Source organism: Alexandromys fortis, unplaced genomic scaffold, assembly GCF_014885135.2.
Source record: "Alexandromys fortis isolate MF-2015 unplaced genomic scaffold, M_Fortis_MF-2015_v1.1 scaffold_285, whole genome shotgun sequence".
In the NCBI taxonomy this organism is placed as follows: Eukaryota; Metazoa; Chordata; class Mammalia; order Rodentia; family Cricetidae; genus Alexandromys; species Alexandromys fortis.
In genome coordinates, this window is record NW_026068191.1 from 996,596 (window position 1) to 1,007,275 (window position 10,680).

Below are 10,680 nucleotides of genomic sequence, written 5' to 3' on the forward strand. Positions count from 1 at the left end.
AGGTTGTACTAAAGCCTTCGGGATGGCTCACCCAGTGAAGTTGCTGCCGCTGGGCCTGATGCCCTCAGTGCTGTCCTGGGGACCCACACAGTGGAGAAAAGAACTCTTACACATTGTTCCCTTACCATGATCACTGTGGCATGGGCACTACCCTCTCACACACTAAACAAATGAGCAGGAAAGATGATTCAGTAGTTAAGGAGTTTGCTGCTCTTCCAGAGGGCCTGAGTTTGGTTTCCAGTACCCAATACAGGTGGCTCACAACTGCCTGTAACTCCATCTCCAGGGGATCTGATATCTCTTTGGGCACACACACACACACAGAGGTACACACACTGCATAAACCTTAAACCCTGGCATGGTGGTATATGTCTTTAACCCCAGTCCTTAAGATGCAGAGGCAGGTGGATCTCTGAGAAATTTAGGCCAGCCTGGTAAATATTTCTGATGTCCTCACACCTTACAATATCAAGCTCCAGGCCAGTCAGGGATATAGAGTGAGACCCTGTCTAAAATAAAAATAAAGACAAATATCAGAAACTCTTACAAATTAAAAATAGTGCATGTCCAGTCCCTTTAGATCACTTGTCCTCATGCAAACTCACACAGTTAACGTTTATTGAGCTCAGGATCTTAGCATCAGTCAGTGGGACAGGAACCAGTTGGAATGATTCCCAAGTGGCCCTAGTCGGGTGCGGATGAGCTGGGAGAGATTTTCGCTTGTTTATTTTGTTTAAAACAAGTCTGGATTTCCCAGAGCCGTGATGATTATTCTAGCCGCCTTTTCCAGGGATTTTTATCTTCTTTCCTGGTCCAGGGAAGAAGGCAGATAGTAGGAGCACACAAAACGGAAGAATGCCCCGGGGGTACAGGGAGGGAGGGTGACTTTAATGCTCTTTCCCCACAGAGTGTGCGGAAGGCTTGGGTGAATGTCCAGGCTACTGGTACAGATGAGAAGCCAGGCGTGCCGTGATCAAAGCAGTTCTTGGGGCTGAACACTGAAGGGAGTGTCCTAACTTCGAAGGCAGGCTTCGGGCAATTTCTCCTCAGCTGGACAGGAACTGAGGAAAATCTTAAGACAAGAAATGCCTGCCCCTCCCGTGGAAGGAGCTTGAGTGCACAGCCCCCGGGGCTCTAACTGCCAAAAACAGGTTGATCGCCTCCAGTTCAGATCACCTGGCCAAGGTCCAGAGCAGACGGCCCTTGGGTGTTTGCGGGCCCCACGCTGTCTCCTTATTTGAATAAGAGGGAGAACGAGGCAGTTGGGGTCCTCTGAGGAGGTGTCCCCTCGACCACACGACCAGTTCCCCAAGCTGCTTCCCAGACCCTGCTTTTGGGTCTGGCACCCCTCGATGTCTCCTTTCTTCCTCTTTGCTAGTTTCCAGGAAAGCCGGGCAGGCGCAGAACACCTCAGCTCTCCTTCAGTGTAGCCAGGCGACTGAGGTCAGCCTGTGCCTGCATTTAAGTTAAGCTCAGCACCTTGGTCTGTAAAAGCAGAGCGGAGCCTTGCTGTTCTGCTATTGTTTTCCCCTACCATGCCAGTTTTAGACACAGACATGGAAACCCCAGAAAGTGGCAAGACTTTCTCATCCTAACATAGGTAGTTGTGTCACAAAAGGCACAAAATGTGACGCCATTTGCCCATTTGTCAGGATCTTAGAAGCAGCGGACACTGTGCTAGAGATGAACACACGGCTCTCTTGTGGAGACTTGCAGTTTGCAGAGAGGAGGCAGACACCATGCGGCAGGGCACTCACAGGAAGCTCCCTTCCAGCAGAGCGATGGACGAGCTGTCTCATTCCTGGCTCGCCAGCTCTGTCCCGAGGCAGTGGTCAGGCCGTGCAGCCGGTGTTCCCTATCGGGTGGACGACTTTCATTTCTGTGGATGAAAACCGTCCCTGAAATGAAGATACTGTTTACCAGCTGGGGAGGTTTTTCTTGGGAGAGGGCGCTAGGGTGCAGGCAGCTTACCTCCAGAGACTGTGAGGTGCAGAGTAACTCCTCAGGCTTTTGTGTCCATAATTTGCAGCCAAGACATTCTGAGACATGAATTTTGCATAAAAACTGCCTCCTCTTAATAGAATGTATGTTATGCGAAAGTAGAAGGAGGGGCGGTTTGGTTAGAGGAAGGAGATTAGGACGCCGGTAAGAGAGGAAACCAGTGTGTGTGTGTGTGTGTGTGTGTGTGTGTGTGTGTGTATGTGTGTTAGATACAGGTCGAGTATATGGATATCTATGCATAAAAACGTCACAACGTAAATAGTACTTTGAAGATAATTAAAATTAATAATACCCTTTCCCCATGCTGTTTTGAATCTAGAAAAGCCAGAAAGCCCTGGCTGCAGGAGTGGCTGAGGACTGGCGCTGAGGGAGTTGGTCTTTCTGACTACACTTTTAAGTGTCCCATGCTTTCATATGGACATCCATGCATTTCAGTTTAATGTAAGTTGAGCGTGATGGGCCCTAAGCCCTTCTTATGGTGTGGTCTCCACACCAGGGGCCGTAGCCACTGAGCCATCTCTCCAGTCCCAGACCGGGCAAATTTTTAAACAACACTGGGATTTGTTCAGCAGAAAGAGAAGGAAACCTAGTTTTCCAGACTGACTCTGACCACCTATGTTCTAAACACCAAGTCTATTTATTTTTAATTGTCAATATGCCTCTACCACATGTAAATTACACAAGAGCAAGAATTTAAACTTTTTTACATAAATATCCACAAATATATAGAAAAAATGAGAAGGGATAATGGATCCCACCATACTCATTGTCAAGTTATTTTTCTGTTTCTGTGCTAAGACACTATGACCAAGACAACTTACTGAAGAAAGAGTGTGTTGGGGACATAGAGTTTCAGGAGATTAGAGTTAGTGCAGCATGGTGGGGAACATAGCAGCGGGCAGGCAGGCATGGAGCACATGGAGGCAGAGATGAGAGAGACAGAGAGAGAAAGAGAGCTGGGAATGGTGCCCACTACTAGTGATACACCTCCTAGTCCTTCCCAAACAGTTCCACCCACTGGGTGGTGTGGGAGGTCCTTCTTTCTATGTGTTGCTTGTATTGGTTAATGAATAAACAAACTGCCTTGGCCTGATAGGGCAGAACTTTGGTAGGTGGGGAAGACAGAACTGAAATTTGGAAGAAGAAAGCAGAGTCAGAGAGACACCATGGATCCTCTGCCTGAGACAGAAGCTGGTTAGAATCTTTCCTGGTAAGCCACTGCCACGTGGCAATATACAGATTGATAGAAATGGGTTAAATCAAGATGAGAGAGCCAATAAGAGGTTAGAGATAATGGGCCAAGCAGTGATTTAATGAATAAAATTTCTGTATGTTTATTACCAGGCTAAGCTAGCTGGGTGGCCGGGAAGAACAAGCAGCCCTCTCCCATACAACAATTGGTGCCCAACATGGGGCTAAATCCATTTAAAAACCTGAGAGAGCTTAATTTTAAACACACACACACACACACAAACAGAGTTTGACACAGCTTTTTGCTGTTTGCTGGTGGCTTGCAGCAGCTCCTTTAAGAGAGATTTTCCTGACTCATCGGCAAAATAACCCCCCCCCCCCAAAAAAAAACAAAAACCTGCACCATTTTAAAATGCCGGCTTTCTGGGCTATGCTGCTAGCGTGACCTCTGTCTCTTGCGGGAGACAGAGCATTTGGATGGGGTTTGTGAGTAAAGTGCTACAGCTTGCTTGATGGCAACGTGAACTCACTGTGTGCCTGGAAGTGGAGCAATGCATGCAGCTCAGAGGCACAAGCGGCTCTTCCATGCTAAACTGTGCAGAGCACAGGCAGGAACTACCGTATTTATCATGATAACAGCACAGCTTAAGTTTTAAACTGGACAGGCAAACAGGCACTACTGTATTTGACCTTTAGTAATGTTGCAGCTTAGATTCTTAAGTGCTTATGAGACTATGGGGCCATTTTCATTCAAATGACCACATTTACCTTCCTAAAACCAACATCACAGACTGGAGTATATCTCAGTGTATACAACACTCTTGATCTTTAGCCCCAACCCCAACAGACTCTTTTTCTCTCTTCCCTACCCCTCTCTTTCTCTCCTTCTTTCACACACATATGCTTAAACATTTGCATATACACACTAACATGCTCTCACACACATACACAATCTTACATAACATCACACACATTTACAGTCACACATACAGATACATACAATCACATATACATTCATACACTGACACACATACACGCTCTCACGTACACACTGAACTTCACATACTTATAGTCATATGTACACATGTACACTTATACAATTACACACATTCTCACACCCATTAATCCACACACTCAGACACGTATATACACATACACTTACACATGTTCATCACACACTTGAGCTAAATCAAGGCTCAGTGTCAGAGCAAGACTAAACCAAGCAATGTTTTCTCTCCCCGCATCAATTGTGCAGGCTTCCGGAGATGGGGGGGGGAGGGGCGACAGTTTTCCCTCTTGTCTCAGTATCTGAAAGCTCACGCCTTAGTGAGTTCTCATTCACTAATTTCCATGTGGAAACTGATGGGTGGTTTGTGTTTTGTTGGTTTTAACACCTGATGTGTTTTTAAAAAGCAGCAGAATCCGGGAACTATTGGCACACTCATCAGAAGTCCAGTACTTCAGCTAGCGAATGATCAGTCAAGGGAACTGATCTTACCCAGCCCAAGGTGCCATCCGGGGAAAAAATGTGTGGACACAGGAGTTTGGCAGGATGAGCTATGCTTGGTTTTATGTCTCTATCACGACCTGTCTGGAACTTACATCCCTGCTAATGGAGTAAAAATATCAGCTTTCACAGACTATAGTGAGGACTGATTGGTAATGGAAGGTGGACAATACTGTGGCTGGCATACATCAGGATTAAATGCGTCCAAAGGTTCCCCCACCGTTTAATGAGAACCTCTCCAGGACTGCCTCCCGTCTGTCTCACGTTGAAGGCACCCAAGCACACTGTTCCGCGCATCACTCCCTTTCTGCTCCCTCCTCCTTTGCCCTGCCCACAATTGGCTCCTTACCAGTTCTTCTCTGGGGACTGAGAGACATGAAGGATCTCCTCACATAGATGATTAAAAGGACATGTTACCTGTGAGAGCAAGAGCGAGGAGGGCAGGTGAGGGGGGCTCGCTCAGACTGGAGGAGAATCCGGAGGAAGGGATTTGAAAGAACAGATTACAGTTGGCAGTGGACCTGGGTGGAAAGGAAGCCGTTGAGCAATAGGAACAGGGCTTTCTAAGGGACAGTGGGGTGTGCGCAGCCAGCGCGATCTTAAGTAGCAGAAAGGGCTAACGCATCCTGGTCTTCTCTCATTCTCGATGCTCCTTCCTGTTCCCTTTGCTTACTAGGAGTTAAAGCCAGAGACGTGAAGGGACTCTTGCCCTTGATGGTGCTAATGGTGATTGTCTACTTGCTGCTCCTGCTCTGGGAAAACGAGCTGGCCGAGGACGTCATGCTGACATCCATCGAGCATTTGCACGTGGACTACCCTCAGAACACGGTCCCCCTGCGTTACTGCAACTATATGATCCTACAAAGAGTCATCCGGGAACCCGACCACACGTGCAAAAAGCTGCACGTCTTCATTCACGAGAGGCCACAGAAAATCAACAGCGTCTGCACGTCCTCCAAGAAGAAGAGCTGCACAAACTACTCGGAGATTTTCTGCTTCCAGAGTGAGATGAGATTCAGAATGACAGTCTGTCAGCTCATTGACGGCAACAGATACCCCGCTTGCAGGTACCACATCTCCCCTATAGAGGGGTTCATCCTTGTCACCTGTGATGACTTAGGACCGGTTAATTTTCAGGGGTACATTGAATGACTTGCCAGTACCAGAGGATGTGAACTTCTCTCTGGTTAGCCTGAACTGTGGATACGGTGTAAGGCTGTGAGAGGAATGGCGGGGGGGGGAGGGGGGGTGGGGGAGGGGAATCCTTCCGGGGTGGATGAAGTGCAATCATTGCTTCTGTGTCAATAAAAACATCTTTGCTGGATTAAACCACAAACCACACACGTTTTTAGTCTTTGCTCCTTGTCTTTGAGTCGTTTGCTGAGAACCAGCGGGAATCTGAGGTAGGGCTGGAACCCAGACAGTGAGTGAGAGTCGCTTAGCTGGGACACTCAAGGGACCACTAACCAAACCCCAAACAACCAAACCCCAATTATTAATCTACATAAGCATGTCAATATCCTGAAATAGCAAAACCATAGCAACATCCTTTTTGTGTAAAACATCTTTACCTCAAATATCCATTGTGACGGGACAGGATGGGGTGGGAGGAGGGGGGGTGTATCGGCATCAGATTGGGAGAGTCAGGTCATATTGCTTCGAATTGTAGTTTCTGCAGGGACAATTATTTGCCATGACTTTTTGGGAGGGGTTGAGACAGGGTTTCTCTGTAGCTTTGGAGCCTGTCCTAGAACTAGTTCTTGTAGACCAGGCTGGACTCAAACTCACAGAGATCAGCCTGCCTCTGCCTCCCGAGTGCTGGGATTAAGGCGTGAGCCACCACTGCCCGGCCTACACCATTAATTTTTTTAATCACGTTTTTATTTATTCTTTAAGAATTTTGAATGGTTTGTTTGTTTGTTTAAGACAGGACCTTATTTTGTAGCCCTGGGTGGCCTGGAATTCACTATGTAGGACACGCTGGCCTTGAGCTCACCGAGATATGACCACTTCTGCCTCCCAAGGATTGGGCTTAAAGGCATGCACCACAATGCCTGGCTTAAGCAATATAGTTTGGTCATATTTATTCCTCTCCTCCAGTTCTTCCTAGTTCCTTCAGATGTTTTACCCAGCCCTCAATACTGAGTGGGTCAGCCATGAAACTATATAGACATAAACAGCAAAAAATGGCTTAGCAGGACATCTATATATTTTAGCTTATATATAGTTTATATATATATGCAACAATAATTACAAAAGAAAAAGAGACTCTATTTGAGAATGAGGGAACATGGGAGGGGCTGGAGGAAAGGAAAGAAGGGGGAAAGTGACATAATTCTGTTATAATTAAAAATTAATTTAAAATATCTGCTTCATGTTCTTTCTCTCTTGAAAAATAAAACAAAACAAAAAACCCAAACCATGGAGTCTGGTTCGGACTGGTCAGTTACTCCCGAGCCTGAGGCCTGCCCTCAGGTACGGCTGTTGAGCCGGTGCTGCTCCATTGAAGAAAGTGGAGTTTTCCTCTTCCATCAGCTGTCAGTTAGTAGATCATTTGTGAGTGTGTATGTGAGTGTGTGTGTATGTGAGTGTGTGCGGTGTATGTGAGTATGTGTATGTGAGTGTGTGTATGTGTGTGTGGTGTATGTGAGTGTGTGTATGTGAGTGTGTGTATGTGTGTGTGTGTGTGTGGTGTATGTGAGTGTGTGTGTGTATGTGAGTGTGTGTGTGTGAGTATGTGTATGTGTGTGTGTGGTGTATGTGAGTGTGTATGTGTGTGTGTATGTGTATGTGTGAGTCACACTTAAGCGGTGCCCACAGGGATGGAAAGGGGACACCTGACTCCCTGACACTGGAGTGAGAGTCAGTTGTAAGGCTCTGTAAGTTCTGAGAACTGAGCCTCGCTCTCTGCTAGCGGAGAAAGTGTTGACGACTTTGGAGCCATCTCTCCAGCCCTCAATTTATTTTTGAAAGGAAAAGCAGTTGCAGTCACTTCTTAGGGACTTTTCTCCTCTAATATACACACTTCTAAATTTCTTGTTTGAGAAACTTATATGTATTACATTGTGTTTTGATCAAATCCACCCAGCTGCCTCTCCTCCAGCTCCTTGCCCCACATCTCCACCCACAACTTCATTCTTTCCTTTTCAACCCAGAGCTCACTTTCTTGTGCACCTCAAACTTTACTCGGGCATCTGTGTGACCCTGAGTGTGGAACCAACCACCCCAGCCTGAACCCGTGGGCTCCCAAGGTCAGCAGTGTGTGGGATGGCCCCTCCACCATGGCTGACTGTTAAGAGGGCCTGACTTTGGTGCCCCCAGGACCAGGATGCCAAGCTGCTGTGAGTTCATGATTGCCATAGCCAAGGTGTGCATATAAGACGGCATTTGATGCCCCCCTCCCTGTCCTATGGCTCTTAGACTCTTTCTGACCCCTTTTCATAATGTTGAGTGACAGAAATGTCTTTCCTAGGGAAGAGCATTCCTTACTCCTATTCAGCCACGAGTATTTACATTTATTTTGTTCACTGCAAGGAGTGAACCAAGTCTTTGTCTATAGCCTTTGTCTGTAGTACAAACACAGTGTTCAGAGGGTGCTTGATGCTGTGTCAGTTCAGCTAAGTGGCCATGCTAGGTTCCCCTCCGTGGTCTAAGACCGTCTCAGTTATGGTTTACAGAATCAGGCAAGCCCAAATCCAATTAGGAAGCACCAGGTGACCCCATAACAGGCACCCCATTGCACCAATAGACACACCTTGTATGGTTGGTTGGTGTTACAGCTTCCATCTGTGTTAAGTCGTGAACACTTTTACCCACAGCACTATGGTGAGAACCAGCCAACAGAGAAGAACCTTCCTTCCAATCGGTCCCCCTTAGTTCCTACAATGTCCACCCAGAGTGTGTGCTGTTTACAGCAGTTCATAACCAAGAGAAATGACCGGAGCGTATGTTCTGTGTGGCTGGGTACTTCTGAGGTCTTAAAGACTTTTCTAAAGATAGATTATGTGGCTTTTACTGCACCTGTTCCGGTTCATCAGGTCCCCCAGGTCACTAGAGAAAAGATAAGGAGACGGGAAGTGTCCTGAGTGGTCGGAAACCAGTTCCCATGAAGGCTCTGCAGAGATGAAGGTACCAATGTCCCAGGGAAGGACTGAACCTCTCATTCTGGAGGAAACAGAGAGGGCTTTGGACCAGACTGCCAACTCCTTCTCCTTTTGGTTCTTACGTTTAAATTCAATATCCAGGCTCCCCATGTTCAAGTATGGACACGTTAACCTTGCAGTCAGAGAGGAGCAGAAGACAAATAGAGTCACCTAATTCTGGAAATTTTATCAATTCTCGATCATTAGTTTTCTGTCATTGGTCTCCTCACTGTTAGTTTTTCCATCTCTAAAGGTAGATAAGTGCTGTTTCCAAGTCTATTATCCTACAATTCTCTTTCCTAGCGGCTTTGCTTGAGGGAAGGCTTGGGGTTGGGAACAGTAGAAACAGGAGGGGCCATTAATTCTGAGCGATGCAGTCCAGTGCTGTATGTGAGAAGCAAGACTCGGACAGGTGAGGGCCAGAGCAGGGGGAATGCTCCCGAGCTTTGAAGAGTGTGTTCTGTCCTGATCTTCTCAGTTGAGAGACTTCAGCTGCTGCCCAGTCACTGGCCTCGAGGTCCCATCAGAAGAGCAGGTACATCTCTGTGGGCGGACAATTCTGCCTTCTCAAGACATTAAATTATAACCAACTAGGTAGGCTGACCACCCCAAGGGAAGCGTACTTCACGACTCGTAGGTCAGAAGCTGTCTCATGGCCTCTCCCACACAGGGCAGGCAGCCTTTTCCCAGACAAATATTATTGTCTATTTCTCTTTGGAATCCCATCATCTGTGTTGTCTTGTGGAGTTTAGGGTGCTACCAAGTGGAAAGAGCCCAGTGTCTGAATAGAAAGCAGGCAGAGAGCTTGGGGTCCAAATAGAAAGCAGGCAGAGGGCCCAGTGTCTGAATAGAAAGCAGGCAGAGAGCCCAGTGAATAGAAAGGGTGCAGAGAGCTCAGTGTCTGAATAGAAAGCAGGCAGAGAGCTCAGTGTCTGAATAGAAAGCAGGCAGAGAGCCCAGTGAACAGAAAGCGGGCAGAGAGCTCAGTGTCTGAATAGAAAGCAGGCAGAGAGCCCAGTGAATAGGAAGCTGACAAGCAGTTCAGGCACAGGGAGCAGTGAGGCACACAAGGCCTCCCTGGAGCAGATAAAGTGGTCCCTGCTGGTGCTTTCTTAACCCATTCCCAAGGCTTCAGTCCCCTCCTTGGGCTCTCAGTATTTTCTCTGTCCTAAAAACAAATTTTGGGAATAAATGAATTCCCCTTAAGGTACAAAGGTACATCTATCTATAGGAATCCATCCCATAGTTTTTTATTTAATAGAGATCAGAGTCAAAGTCCACTCGAAATGAACTATTACATTTTAGATTGTAAGCACCTGCGCTTACTGACTGGGCCCAGGTCACCTGAAATGGCCAAGAGGAATGAAATCCGGCCAGGCTGGAGAGGCCACAGCACAAGTGAGGCTGTGACTGTCTTATTGAGAGCAATCCAACTTTCTATACCTTTATCAGAAACAGAACATAACGGCAATTGCCAGGATCAGTACTGGAATAGTTGCCAGGATACAGCGAAGTTTGCAAGTCATTCAGGGTGTTAAGGTAATGGTTAAGAATTTATTTCTTTTAAGACATTTCCTTTAGGCTCCAAGAAGCCAGCCCAACCCACCTGAACAAAGCAGGCCCAAACGGATCATTAAAGGAATAAGTACCATTCAATTTTTTATTATTCTTAACCCCAAATCTCCTAAAGCCCCCCCACCCCAAATCTCCCCTTTAATTTCCCAAAACCTTTTCTTTCTTTACTAATGTGACTTTGTTTTCCAGCACCTTAACGATGACCCAGCTACCCAAAAGCCAGACAGATGTGATCTCTCCAATCAGCCATCTCAGAACGCCAGC

General features: G+C 46.8%; 2 protein-coding genes across 2 annotated transcripts in view; both read left to right on the forward strand.

Moving 5' to 3' along the window:
- The first annotated feature begins 4,752 nt into the window (after positions 1-4,752).
- On the forward strand, positions 4,753-5,851 carry Rnase12 (ribonuclease A family member 12 (inactive)). The gene has a single exon (XM_050129538.1). It carries the CDS (start codon positions 5,414-5,416, stop codon positions 5,849-5,851), a length of 438 nt encoding a protein of 145 aa, XP_049985495.1. The 5' UTR covers positions 4,753-5,413.
- Positions 5,852-7,120: 1,269 nt separating this feature from the next.
- The window catches only part of Rnase11 (ribonuclease A family member 11 (inactive)), a 19,401-nt gene continuing 15,841 nt past the window's right edge, over positions 7,121-10,680 (forward strand). Inside the window, 2 exon segments of the mRNA XM_050129516.1 lie at positions 7,121-7,174; positions 8,518-8,643. Coding sequence (XP_049985473.1) covers positions 7,121-7,174; positions 8,518-8,643 — 180 coding nt within the window.